Source organism: Zeus faber (assembly GCF_960531495.2).
Source record: "Zeus faber genome assembly, chromosome: 13".
NCBI lineage: Eukaryota > Metazoa > Chordata > Actinopteri > Zeiformes > Zeidae > Zeus > Zeus faber.
In genome coordinates, this window is record NC_137198.1 from 8,081,311 (window position 1) to 8,096,133 (window position 14,823).

The 14,823-nt window shown below is 41.8% G+C and overlaps 1 protein-coding gene across 1 annotated transcript in view; it reads right to left on the bottom strand.

Annotated features, from left to right (window-relative positions):
- fndc3ba (fibronectin type III domain containing 3Ba) overlaps positions 1-14,823 on the bottom strand; it is a gene marked incomplete at its 3' end in the record, with an annotated part of 117,825 nt that overhangs the window by 23,753 nt on the left and 79,249 nt on the right. Inside the window, exons 8-17 of the mRNA XM_080012989.1 lie at positions 13,050-13,108; positions 10,758-10,909; positions 10,277-10,336; positions 9,851-9,989; positions 8,659-8,712; positions 8,202-8,326; positions 6,823-6,997; positions 4,879-4,965; positions 3,006-3,141; positions 913-984 (exon numbers count right to left, since the gene is read on the bottom strand). Of these exons, the coding sequence (XP_079869115.1) occupies positions 913-984; positions 3,006-3,141; positions 4,879-4,965; positions 6,823-6,997; positions 8,202-8,326; positions 8,659-8,712; positions 9,851-9,989; positions 10,277-10,336; positions 10,758-10,909; positions 13,050-13,108 (1,059 nt within the window). The remainder of the gene's footprint in view (positions 1-912; positions 985-3,005; positions 3,142-4,878; positions 4,966-6,822; positions 6,998-8,201; positions 8,327-8,658; positions 8,713-9,850; positions 9,990-10,276; positions 10,337-10,757; positions 10,910-13,049; positions 13,109-14,823) is intronic.

The following is a 14,823-nucleotide window of genomic DNA, read 5'->3' on the forward strand; positions in this document are numbered from 1 at the left end:
AATATTTTTTATTGAAAAGTAGGCTACTTTTGCTTATACATTATATTCCAAATAAAATAAGTCCCGTCAATAGACTCCTGTGCATAAAGTTATTTTTAAATAAATAAATAATCAAGTTTGTGGTGTGTTTTCATTGGGACGTCTTGTTGACATATTTCACACAATGGATATTCACAGTCTGCTTGGGGTCGGAATTTAAAGATCCTAAAAAAACCTGCCAAACTATGGCTGAAATGGCCCCCATTTGTCAACGCTATCATCTTTCTGCTTCTCCTCAGAGTTTTGGACGCTGTCACTCTCTGCTCCTTGTGTTTACAACTTCAGTGTAAGGAGGCGGGGCTTCTTTCTACAGCGGCAAACGTGATTGGCTCGAGGTGAAGGGTCGGCTTTAGACCGGTAACGCAAAATTTGGTAACGCAAAAGAACTCTAACAAGTTACTTTTCTCAGAAGGTAAAGAATTAATTTTGAATGGCAGTCAATCTTGTAATGTAACAAGTTACTTTTAAAGTAACGTCGCCCAACACTGGTTGCTAACTACATTACTATCTTACATAAACGGTGGAAAACCCCCACAATTCCAGTTACTATTACCGTATTGGCACGGATATAAAACTCATTTCTGGAAATATAATTTTTGAAGACCAAATCTTGTCTTTATGAAGAAAACTAACGATAACGCAGCATGCAGTCGTAAGGAGAGTACGCGGGAGCCTGTGTGCGAAGAATGATGAGCACAATGCGGAAGCCAATTTCACAAGCGCGAGTTTGCACGACCCCACTTTTTCCAGGCGTATTTCCAGGAAAAAACAAACAAACAAAAAAAAACCCCCTTATCTCATGGGTCAACGAGGTATGATGGATGAGAAAATAAATCAAAGAGAGGGTGAGTTAAGCATAAAGAGAGGACGCACCTTCAGAGCAGCCCTGTGAGATCTCCAGCAGGAAGGTGAGAGCCTCTGAGCCGCCGTTGTCCTGCGGAGGGTCTGGAAGGAAGAAGAAATAAAGATTAAGATTTTCAATTCATTCAGGGACCTATGATCAATAAATACAGTTTTTTATATATATATATATATATATATATATATATATATATATATATAAAAACCTGATCATTATTGTCTGATCAATGATGTAATGCCATTTAATGTCATGGTATGTAACAATATCCTTATTATATGTTTAATATTCCAAATAATTTCCCATATGATGTTAGGGATTTAAGCTTTCAATTGTTACAAATCAATTTTAAAATATTAAAAACATGATTTTAAAATGTAACAAATGCAATTTTTAAATGTAACAAATGCGATTTTAAAACGTCATAAATGCGATTTTAAAATGTAACAAATTTGTAAGTTAGTACACGGTCTGTTTTTTCGTTTTTTATTTCTTTGTGGTTATAAATGTACTTTCAGTCTTGTGTAAAGCACGTGGCACCGGCACTCATGTCTGAAATGTTCTGCGCCAATTACCGACCTCCGCCTCTGTGTCCTCAGACAATACAATTACATTGAACACTGCATCAGAACGGTGCATGATGGTTTTTCATCACGTGAACATGCTGCTTCTTTTATTTTCAAAGCCGAAAACCGTTCAGGAAGACATTCTACTCTTTCTTTTCATCGACTCCAGATATTCAATACAATTGACTCACTCCGCCCAGACTCCGTCGCAATACACTGTACAATATGTCATTAAAAACCCACTTTCTCTCTCATTGTACCTTGCTGTACTTGACTGCTGTACCGTCCCTGTGAGGAACCGTTGTTCATTTTTAATTTTTCACCATCTACGAAAGATTTTCATCCTACACTCGAAACTTCAGACCTGCTATGAAATTAAGCAAATTAAGTAAATTAAACATGGAACGCTCCAGAATAATGGAGTGAGCTTAGCTGTGGCTATACCTACCTTCCTTTCATCTGCATTAAAGGAAGGTAGAGTTCACAATTAATTTGTCCCTACAGTAGATAATGTTATTAACTTACATTTTTAGGCATTGTTATTTGTTAAACAGCTCATATTGTGACGGCAATTTTGGGTGTATTTTACCCTGTTTTGTACTGTAAAGCCCCTTTCCCACATGGAATCCATAACATTGCTGGATAAAGAATATCCGGCAAAGGCAGTCGGTGTGATTCCAACACTGGCCTCCTTCAGGGGGAAGTTTTGTACGGAGTCTGTTCCCACATAGATGACTGTTAGAGATACAGCACGTGATGGGTTAGGGTTAGCACCTTAAGTACAGTGGAGATGCCATGGTTTGGACAATCTGTCGGCAACGGACGTACAACCTGAGTCTGTTAATTTTTTTTCCTGGCTCTCAGAGACCAGCGCTTCGGTTTCCATCCTCCCCGTCTCCCTGCCCCTCCTGGACGGACCCGGTTCCCTCCGCTGCCGTAAGGTCCCAGAGCCCCCGTCCCCGGGCGCCATAACCCTAATCCAACGTTATTAAATCAGTGTGATCGTATTCAACCTGCCCTCCACTCGTTCTCCCTCTCCCTGTCCGCTCGCTCCCTCTTGGGCTCCACTCGGCGGTGCAGCCGGAGGGCCCCGCGTCCCCGCACCGCACCCCTAACTCTCAAAGACACGTGTAGGTCTGAGTGGCATTTTTAGGAAGGAAAATAAGAAAATGTAAGAATATAAAGACCTGTCTCCTTAGAGACGGGACGCGTTTCAGTTTCTCGTCTTTGCAGCCGAGCCCCACATTTTGGATCGGACTCGCATCCTTTCCGCCAATACGGAACATTTGCCAGTAGATTTACGGCTTTCATTCCATGTGGGAAAGGAGCTTATGTCTACTGTACAGCTGTGAGACGTCTCAATCAAATAACAACAATATTGTTTTTATTGTTGATTGATTGTGGTATAGTATTACATTATGATGGCAGACAGACACTGTGTGTGTGTGTGTGTGTGTGTGTGTGTGTGTGTGTGTGTGTGTGTGTGTGTGTGTGTGTGTGTGTGTGTGTGTGTGTGTGTGTGTGTGTGTGTGTGTGTGTACCCCAGGTGACGGTGAATCCGTAGGGCGTCGCCATGGTGACACAGGGCGTGGACGGGGGTCCCGGCTTGTCTGGACTGGTGGTGCAGACCAGAACCTCACTGGGACTGCTCCTCCCCTCCATGTTAGATACTACCAGCTGGATGGAGGGAGGGGTGTATAACACATTCAACATGTTTTTCAGAATTCACAATCATTACATTTTATTATTATATTTTATATACAGAAAATAAAGTAAATAAACATGAAAAATGAATGAATACAAAATATGATGAAAAAAACGATAAATATCCGAAAAAAAAAAAATTAAAGGGAAAATACATTTGAGAGAGAGAGAGAGAGAGAGAGAGAGAGAGAGAGGGTTAACAGTCGGAAAAGTGAGGAAAAAAAGAAGAGGGGCAACGATTGCTGGAGTGGAGAAGAGGATGAGGTAATGAGAGACGAAGAATGGAGGGGGGGTGGAGGAAAGGAGGAAAAGATGGGAGGGATGGAAGGGAAGACAAAACAAGTGGGTGTGCAGAAAGAGGAAAATGTGAAATCAATGGAGAGAGAGAGAGAGAGAGAGAGAGAGAGAGAGAAAGAAAAGACAGGATGTGAGGAACAGGAACAAGGGAAAGAGGTAGAGAGAGAAGGAGAGCGAGAGAAGGAGAGAAAGAGAAACATAACTCAAAGGCAGTGAGGTGAGATGAAAGAAGGAAGGAAGGAAGGAAGAGAGGGATGAATGGAGGCAGGGAGGGAGGGAAGCAGTTTGAGGGCCCCTGGTGAGCTCCTGTCAGCTTCCCTTTGTCTTCCTCCATCCCCCTCTCCCTCCACACCTCCTCCACCTCCATCACCCCTCTGTGCACATTTCTTCCTCCATTACACCCACTAATGGACAATCAATCCACTGCGCTTTAACTTTGAAGTTCACCCGGAGGACTACCCTCTGTGTGCGTGTGCACGTCAGCATGTGTGTACGTAATAGTGCACGCAAGGTAAGAAATTACGAGATGGATTTTATTGCAGTGGGTTCCTTTCTGACACAGCTCACCAGGCGTACCGGGAAAAATGTTCAAATTCCACGAATTGAAATTAGCTCTTGTGTTGCAAGATCAAAACTGCCAGGCTTTGATTCCTCTAATTCGTCAGCCCCAGCAGAGCGGCAGCTCTGTGTCCATAAGAACGAGTCTCACTCTGGTCATTTATTTAATTGTAAAAAGTGTAACGTGGCAGAAACAAAAAAGGGGGTTGGAAATACTGGTCTAAAACACCGCGCACACGCACTCACACACACACACACACACACACACACACACACACACACACACACACACACACACACACACACACACACACACACACACACACACACACACACACACACCCTCCTCTGAGTACATTTGGTGTCAGTATTACCAGTCCTCCCTCCTTCAGGTCCTCAGCAGCTGAATTACTGACTAAATTGTCGGTGTTTCTCTCTCTGCTGGTCGGTAAATTGACATATTATTTTGCTTGATTAAAGGTTTGCGAGGCCGTCGTAAAAAGTGGGAAAAGTGGGAGAAAAATAGGGGGAAGATGAACACCTAACGTAAAAAGAATACACACACACACACAAAAATACTACATATTTATGTCAAACTGACACATATGGAAATGCAAGACTCGCCCTATTTTACCGTAATACACCTAAAACCCTGAAGCAGATTGTAATACAGCGGTTGCGACTCTGTGTACACTGACAGTTATCTCTAGACCAGGGGCTCCCAAAGACTTTTTTATGGCAAAATAAAATTAAATAAACTTAAACAAACATTGACAAAAAGTGCAACTCTCACAACAACAGCAAAATATAAAAAATAATCAGCGGGTTGAATATATACAGTATATTTCGTCTTACCCTGAACTTGTACTGGGTACTCCTCTTCAGGCCTTGTACAGTACAGGTCAAGTTTTCTCCAGTGTACTTTGGATGAAAGTCCATTCCCTGTGGAGACAGGAACCGTCAGCAGATTTAAATATTTTAAATAACCAAATTAAAGGAGCAATATACAGCCATATTCAGAGGTGAATAAAAAGGAAACTACTTGTTTCCACAGGCAAACTGCACTTCACATATACACTTATTATTATAAGTAGTACTTCTTTTATACCATATTTATAAAATATTTTTAAATGCTTTTATTTATATACCTTACATTGGACATATATAGAACATTTTAATTAACTGAAAATGAGAATGCTACAATTTTGTCATTTGATTTACTGTAAGTAGACAAACTACGATTCTACGATAAAGTGGAAGTAAAAAGCTTTTACCATAATACTTGTTGTATACGGACATGGCAAAATAACATGAGGGCGACAGTTGGACTGTGTTCTTCAAACCGGCGGCTGGATTGACCACGGTAAATACTTATCATGGTGCGTACAAATCCATTGTGTAATTGTGGTGTGGGGATGGTGTGGTTGGAGCAGCCACACCTGACCTGGATCTAGGTAAAGGGTGGAACCTGGATCAGAGTGGCTGCATACCTGCTGTTCGTTGGTTGGTCTAACGAGCAGCAGGTAAAAGCCGCATCCCCACACTCACTCAGGAGAGGAGCCCTGGTCGTGACATGTCTGTCTGCTCCTGAGCTTATTCCAACTGGCCCACTCTCTACAGGAAACTGGTGTCGACAACCCCGTCTCCTGTGTCTCTGTGCCGGAGGTCCCTGAACACGCCACCCGGGTGGCGCGTGGTAGGCGAAGCTGCCGCAGTAATACATTTTGACTAGAGTGAATATTGCCCAGAAAGATTCGAGGTCACATTCTGCCCTGTTTTTTTTTTGACAAATTTCATTGATCTTGAAGTTCCAAACTTTTCACCCAGCCGTCCAGTGTGCAGCTGCTTATTAACACTCAAAGTGAAGGGGCACACTTTCCCGGGGAGGACACCATTACAGCTTTCTCCCCCTGCCCTTGAACTGCTTGTTGCCTAAATGAATTCTGGGATATCTGGACCAATCACCAAACAATACATTTTGGGGCATCACATTTTAGGCTCTGTTTGCACCGCCAACTGAAATGAGACAAAACTGATGTTTTGCCCACATGTGACACAGTTGGGATATGCATTATGAAAATCGAAACAGGAAATAAAAACACATGGATTCGGATATTTTCAGATCCTTTTTGTGCCACATTGATATGTGTAGATACATTGGAAACGAATCCGTTATCGGCTAATGCTACTTCCGTCTTAACGCGTAGATCAACATTTGGTAGTCGTTGCGATTCGAACGTCATCAATGCGACAATCAGGACGTGCTCAAGCAAAACTTTATTTGTTTATTCGAAAGTTAACAACAAACTGTCAAAAGTTCACCCAGGCTTCAGCCAAGGCTATCCACTTTCTCCTTCATCCTAAAATGTGATTAGTACGTCATGTAGCTCTAAAGATGCCTCGGAAAAACAAGAGCTTGAATTATAACCTCTATTTGACTTTCATCCAGTGCAGATGAAGGACGGGCGGGGGCAAAAGTATGAAGTGCGCATGAGGGGTCGAAGGAGTGTTTCTTTCTACCGTCTGGTGTAAACACCGTAATAGCAGATAGGTCACGCAGAAGATCGGTGAAAACAGGCAGCAAAAAAGATCACATATGAGGCAACAAAATCGGAACCCAGCGGAGACCTGCGGTGTAAACACAGTATATAACCAGGGCTTTAGGCGTTTTTAGGCCAACCTCAGACATCAAGAGAGGAAATACAGAGGAGTGCAGGTCTGTGGGTGTGTGTGTGTGAGTGTGAGTGTGAGTGTGTGTGTGTGTGTGTGTGTGTGTGCGTGCGTGCGTGCACGACTCACGCTGTTGTCCTCCTGGATTTCGAGTGTGTATTTGAGCTGCTCCTCTGTGGAGCCGCCCTCCGGACGCCCCCACTCCAGCGTGACCCAGGAGACGCCCGCTCGGAGCAGCCGCGGGGCCAGGGGGTGAGCGGGCAGCGAGCCCATGGTGTAGAACACCACCTCTGTACTGAAGCCACTGGAATAACACAAGAGAAACATTGAGAAAATACAATTACCCTTAATGAGGTGATTATCACGGCTACTTACTAAATAAAATAATACATTGAGACAGAATATTGATTTGAAATGATTTCACAACTAGTATTCCTTGTCCTATAGCTAGTATGCCTTGTCCTATAACTAGTATGTCTAGTTTATAACTAGTATTCCTCGTTTTATAACTAGTATTCCTAGTATGCCTTGTTTATAACTAGTACACCTAGTTCTATAACTAGAATGTCCTGATCGTGTAACTAGTATGCCTGGTTCTATAGCTAGTATCGCTAGTTATTAAGCCGATATGCCTAGATTTTTAATTAGTCTTATAACTAGTATGCCTAGTTTTAAAAAGAGTACACCTGGTTTTCTAACTAGTATCCCTATTTATTCAACCAGTTTACCTAGTTTAATAATATGTATGCTTAGTTCTATACCTAGTATTGTGATAATAATAAGCCTACATTCATAAGTAGCATGACTCGGTGTATCGGAGTCTCTCTCTCTCTCTCTCCCTCCCTCCCCCAGGTAATGGGTGACATGACATTTGGACTGTCTCGTAATATCAGGTCACAAATCACAATATTCAGCTTAAAAGAGTTTTATTCGACAAACTAGGGAATTAAGCTTGACATGAAAGCTACATTATCACACAAATAAAAGTGCTTAACCTAAGCTGAATTATTATTCCTTATTATTCATTTTAGTTATTGTACAAAGGTATAATTATTAATTCACTGTTCATATTTAGTAGATTTCCTTATCAGTTTCATAAAAGCAAATGCTTGTGTGTGTGTGTGTGTGTGTGTGTGTGTGTGTGTGTGTGTGTGTGTGTGTGTGTGTGTGTGTGCACAAAATCATTCATTCTTTAGAACATTTCGATTTTTTTTGGGGGGTTGTTTTAAGATAACGCTTTATTTCCCAGTCAGTGTGCATTACAATAACGGCATAAAATAGATAGACGTTTACAAAAATGCACAGGGATAACATTTCAATGAGCAATTATAAATAAGCGGAATCATATATGTCAATATATTTTAAATGTGTGAATCATCCATATGAAAAAGTCCCCCATATGTTCAATGGACTCCCTCGTTAATGCGGTTATGATCACAGCCCTGTGTGTGTGTGTGTGTGTGTGCGTGTGTGTGTGTGTGTTTTAATGTGTGTGTGTGTGTGTGTACCTGGTGCCTATGTCATTGTGTGCAGCCACTCTGAAGGTGTATCCACTGGCAGGGAAGAGCCGCGTCAGCTTACAGTGTCTCTGGCTCCCAAAATAACACTCTCTGAAAGAACTGTTCTTCTTTCCCTGCAGGAGGAGGAGGAGGAGGAAGGGAGGAGTAGGGGAGAAGGCCATTGGTTTGAAAGTGGTAGACAAATAGAAGTAATTCAAGAGGTTATTTTAAAAACGGAAGAAGCGGAGACGAGGAGAGAGGAGGGGAGGAGTCCATTGGGATGAAGTTGGTAAACAAATAGAAATGGGTTGAAATGAGAAAGAAAGAAAGATAGAAAACACAGGAAAATGAATAAAGAAGGAGGAAAGAAAAAAAATCAAGGAATGGCTAGAAAGTAAGAAAGAGAAGGAAAGAAAGAAAGTTAGAAAACAGAAGGAACTACAGAAAGAAAGAGAGGAAGCCCCACCTCATCCCATTCCAGCAGGTAGTTTGTGATTTTGGATCCGTTGTCCCCTGGGGGCTGGAGCGAGGGAGAGACAGAGAGAGAGAAAGATGGAGGGATTAACTCACAGTGGAGGAGGACAAAAACAGTGGTCATGTTTTTATCAGTGACCTCACTTCCTGACTGGCTGAGCGACGTCGAAACCGTGACCTCGCTTAACAGCTCTTTAACAGCGATAACTTGCTGTGAACAATTTATGATATTATAATCACAATATATGTATTATACTAGTGTTATTATATTACACTAGTATCTATTTCTTATAATAAAATACATTAATTCTTCACTAGTTAAATTCCTTAAGATGGTGCTGTCACTCATCGCCAAGGAAGTGATGTCGCCTGTGAACAGTGACCTCACTTCCCGTCTGGCTGAGCCACATCACTCGTTAAGGGTGACCTCACTTCCTGTCTGGCCGATGTCACTCATTAACAGTGGTATCACTTCCTCTCTGGCTGATTTATGTCACTCGTTAAGGAAGTGATGTCGCTCGTGAACAGTGACCTCACTTCCTGTCTGGCTTTGCGACATCACATGTTAACAGTGACCTCACTTCCTGTCGGGCTGAGCAACATCACTCATTAGTTGTGGTATCACTTCCTCTCTGGCTGATTTGTGTCACTTGTTAAGGAGGTGATGTCATTCACTGTTAAGGAAGTGATGTCGCTGGTGAACAGTGACCTCACTTCCTGTTCGGCTGAGCGACATCACTCGTTGACAGTGACATGTCCGTGACATGTTCCTGTTCGGTTCAGTGACGCCACTCGTTAACACTGACATCACTTACTTCCCGGTTGAGTGATGTCACTAGTTAACAGTGATAACTTGCTGTGAACAATTTATGACATTATTATTATAATATATATATATTATACGAGTATTATTATATTATACTAGTATATATTTCTTATATTAAAATACATTAAATACTTTGCAAGTTACATACAGTTATATGCAACATCGACAAATCAGCTCCACAATGGAGAATTCCTATGTACACTATATATACACACACACACACACATACAGTGTATATATATATATATATATATATATATATATATATATATATACATACACACTGCATATATTCGGTACATGAAAATGTACTCTGCAGAATAAACTTCTTCTGACAGATACTAGTGTGTGCGTGTACCTTCCACTGCAGGGTGAGGGTGGTCTTGGTGCGGTGAGACAGTTTCGGGGGGAAGGGGGAGTCGGGGACACAGCTCTGCGTCACGAACGAGCCAGTCTCCGAACACGAGCCGCGCAGCGAGTTGTACAGCGCAGAAACCCTGGGACGAATAATAAATAAAACACAAAGTTTCAAAACAACAACAAGTAGCTTCAGGCATTGGAAGGAACAAAGATAAAAAATAAAATAAAATTAAAAAAAAAAAAGGAAAATGAAAAATTAATGAGACAAGATTTTAAACATAGACGAAGAAAATGGTGCAGTACAAGATTTCTGCTTCTCCCAACACAACGCAGGTATGGGAGTCAACGGCACACGGATCTACACAGAATCCCTGATTAAATCAAATTAAATAGAGGATTTAAATGACACATTTTAGACACCTACCGTATGTAGTAGTCCGTCGCTGGCCTCAGATCTTTCAGATTGTACTCCAATTCCTCTCCACTGAAACAAAAACAAAACAAAACAAAAAAAACAGCTCAGAGTGATTGTACGGACTGATGTATACAGCATATAACTACAGTGTATTTATCTGTTGTATTGATCGCATTCACATTTAACTACTCTCAGTCAAATACAATGTTGGTTCACTCCTGATACAACCCCTAAAAGAAAGAAGAAATTATAACAAAAATACACAAATACATATAACAATAATGATAATAAAAATAATAATGGCGATGATGATAAAAATACCACTACTACTAATAAAGATAATAATACAATAAAATAAAATATATAAATACAAAGTCATCAGTAAAAAAACAAACAAAAAATATATTAAAAATACAGTAAATGAATAACAAATATGAATAAGAAAAATAACAATAACATAATAATAATAATCACAATAATAACATCCTACCTGTATATGAGGCGGTACTTCCCGTCACGGCCCTTGTCGGACAGGGACACCTCGTAGGAGTAGGAGACTCCGGCTCCGTTACCGTGACGACTCACCGGGCCTGCCGGAGGGGCCCAGGAGAGCCGGGCGGTCCGTGCCGCCACGTTGGACACCTGCACGCACATGCACACAGGTGAAGTTACCTGTGCGGCCTAATTGGATGTATGTCATTTGAAATTAAATGTATTTATTTTTAAGTGTCAAATCTATGTTTTTTGTGGCATTGCAAGTTAGCCTGGGAAGCAGGCGAACCTGCAGCTCATGTTTGATCTGCTCTGCAGAGTACGTCTGGCCGCCAGATTTCCACCGACCTTGCCAGGGTCGGGCCAATCACAACTGTTTATCGAACATGGGGTTTGATACCGTGACGATGCGGAGGAGCACCGCTGAGGCATTTTCCTAAACAACAAGGATGGCTGCGGCTGACGAGGGACGCGCTGTTGAATCCGCTACTACACGTTTCATTGCTCTGATTGGTTGTAGGTCTATCCCATGCTCTGATTGGTTGTAGGTCTATCCCATGCTCTGATTGGTTGTAGGTCTATCCCATGCTCTGATTGGTTGTAGGTCTATCCCATGCTCTGATTGGTTGTAGGTCTATCCCATGCTCTGATTGGTTGTAGGTCTATCCCATGCTCTGATTAGTTGTAGGTCTATCACATGCTCTGATTGGTTGTAGGTCTATCCCATGCTCTGATTAGTTGTAGGTCTATCACATGCTCTGATTGGTTGTAGGCCTATCCAATGATCTGATTGGTTGTAGGTCTATCAAAATTGCGTCCAGAGATATTTTGGCGCAAGTTGGTAACGCCCCTTGGAAATTGGAAATGAACGGAGAGATTCCAGACTAATACACATTTGCGAATGAGTCTGGTAAAATGCCAGGCTAATTGCAAGTTAATCTTTTCTATTACATTTTATTATTTCATTACATTTCATCCCATTTCTGACATGTGCAAGTAAATATTGGTAATATCCTCTCCGCCTCCCTCCCCCCAATTTCAACCGAATGTGCTTTACCGGCATAAAAGTTGCTGCCAATACTGCCGACGCATCAAGATACGACTTCCAGTGTGTTTATACAGTAAGAACAATGCAGCGGTTGAAATAACCAATGCAGCATCCTGCGGCGGTTCATGGGTCGTTGGGTTGTCATCCATGTCCAGTCTTGTAAAGACTCAGAGAACATACATCTCATCACTGGACTGATCTCGCTCTCTCTCCCTCCCTCCCTCTTATATACAGGAATGTAAAGTCGATATCAAAGTCAATATCCATAACCGTCAAAAAACCAATTTACATGAGCAGCAAAAACAGTCACACAGTGGGGATTTATTTCTACTCTCCCTCCATTCCAATTTATTTCTTCCGCCCTTCACTGCTTCCACCCCCCACCACCACTTTCTCTTTCCACTCCATCCACGCCAGGCCCCGACATTTGAGGTGAACAGAGAAAAAGAGAGTTGGAAAATTAGATAAATCCCTCCATCCCGAGTCCTCCTTATCATCAAACTCACTCCAATATGGCCGCCACGGCATCTTCACTCATTCATCTCTTTTCACCCCCCCCCACACATACACACCCGCACACACACACACACACACGCGCACACACACACACACACACACACACACACACACACACACACACAGCTCTCTTTCTTTGTTTCTTTCTATCTGAAATCTCTGTCATTTCTCTTTCTCTCCCTCTACATCACGGCACACATTCATCAGCCTCGCTCTATCACCCCCCAAACACAAACACAGGCCTCCGTTAAACACCCCCCCCCCCCCCCCATTTACAAGTTCATCTTTTTGGGATGAAGTTGATCATCAGATGGAAAAGTCGATGCCGCCCCCGTGTGGCCAGGTTGAGAAGTGCAATAACACTATATATACTATGTTATTTGTTTTTGCTTTCCAAAGCCCTGGTACACACGCACACGCACACACACACACACACACACACACACACACACACACACACACACATGCTTGTACAATTTCCTATTTTTGAATGAGTTGAATGAATTGTTGACACAGAGGTTTATTATTTTTTAGGTTTATTGTATACTTTCAATTTTCCTTTTGAAAATCTTGTTGAATATAATAATTCTTTCTACTTTTGCATAATGCCATTTTTCTATCTGTATTCTATTACTTTATTTTCTTTATTCAATGAATCAATCTATCTCATCTTCTATAATACTAAGGAGTGAAGGCTGAATGAGTGTGATTTGTGTGCGTACCAACCTGTGGTTTGTCGATAGTCGACAGCATGTCTTGGACCCTCTTTCCCTCTGTGTCATGATCTGAGGAGAGAGAGAGACAGAACGAAAGACACATTACTCATATGCCGACTGATTCTGAAGTCAAACAAAAAATAAAAACATAATATAAAATGTATGTTTGTATAACAAATCCCAAAATATTTTGGTGTTATTTTTTGATTATATCACGCCTCGTGCTGTTGGCGTCACCATCCTCAGCATTTTGTATTTCACCGTTAAACACTCTGTAATTACTCTGCTCCGGTTAGGTCAGGAAACCAGGGAAGCAAGAAGCGTAGCAATAAGCATGCTTTTGTGGCTAAAATAGCATCAGGAGGTTTTTGTTTTTGTGATTTTTAAGAGAAACAAGCCACACATCTGGTCCAGTGGAACAAAGTGTCCATGGTTGATTTAGTGGCAGCAGGGGAGGGCAAGGGGTTCAGACACGGGGTCGTTCAGAGTGTGTGTGTGTGTTTGTGTGTGTGTGTGTGTGTGCGTGTGCGTGTGTGATAATGGCTCGTGGAAGTCTTCCCTGTCTTGTGTGATCCCCAAAACAGAGTTTTTCCGACCTGCTTTCCCCATCTGAGTCTTACCACTAAGAATCACACATGATTTGTGTGTACGTGTATGTGTGTGTGTGTTTACATGACCTCAGAGAGGTCAACACTACAGCACCTCTCTGTAGTGGAACTTTAAAGTCGCTGTTTGATGAATGTCCCTTAAGACCAGGACTGACGGCTGAGAGATAACAGACGCACACACACACGCACACACACACACACACACACACGAAATATTTTTCCCGAAAAGGAGACATTTTCTATCCTGGGAGAAGAAGCGCACTGTCCCGGGAAATTTACTTGTCAGCTATTTTCAAAACGCATTGGTCATATTTCAAGCAACACTAAATGCAACAAGGAGAAATTTGAGTTTCCAACCTGAGCGCTTTAGTGTATTATTTGTTGGTTTTAATAATTAAGGAACAAAAAACCCCATTTGTATTAATCAACATTAGAATGAACGTACTCTAAAGTTTGCATGCAAATTGAGTTTCGCTATATCTGCGACTCCTGCAAAGAATATGAAATGCCCAGTTCATTGCCTGTGATCTGTCTGCTCAGACCAGCCTCATAGAGGAGTAACATCTGACAATTCGTCATTGTATAAAGAAAACAATATTTGTTAAAGCAAGTTATTTGTACTTTCCAAAATCATTCTATTAAGCGTAGACTGATTCCATATTCTGTTTGCGCTCAGAGGCTGCTGGTGCACAGTGCACGCTGCGAGCCGATAGCCAAGCAATGTTGGATATAGTAAAAGAACCGAGCATCTATTCATTATAACGTCAGCATTTCAAAGTTGTGCCGTGCAATTGTGCATCTAAGCCAATTCAGTAAACAATCCCAGCAACCCTCATGTCACGCTTCATGTGCAAAATGCAAATCACCATTATAAGAACAGGGCATGCCTACGACAGTGTTCTGCATTATAACTAAATAATAGCCTACAAAACATTAGAGATAGATTAGAGGCCTATGCAAAAATAAGATACGGTGCCGACGGTGCCTAAGTGCCAGCGATGAGGCGCCAGAACTAAGGTGGTGCCTACCCAGGCGCGATCAGGACGCAAAAACAGTGTATTTTTATTTAAGATGCAGGTTATTTTATTTATTTTATTTACCCCCCCCCCCCCCAAGCTGGCCCTGCAAATATGCTCAAAATGTAAAAAATAAATAAAAATAAATCCAGTTTTCCCA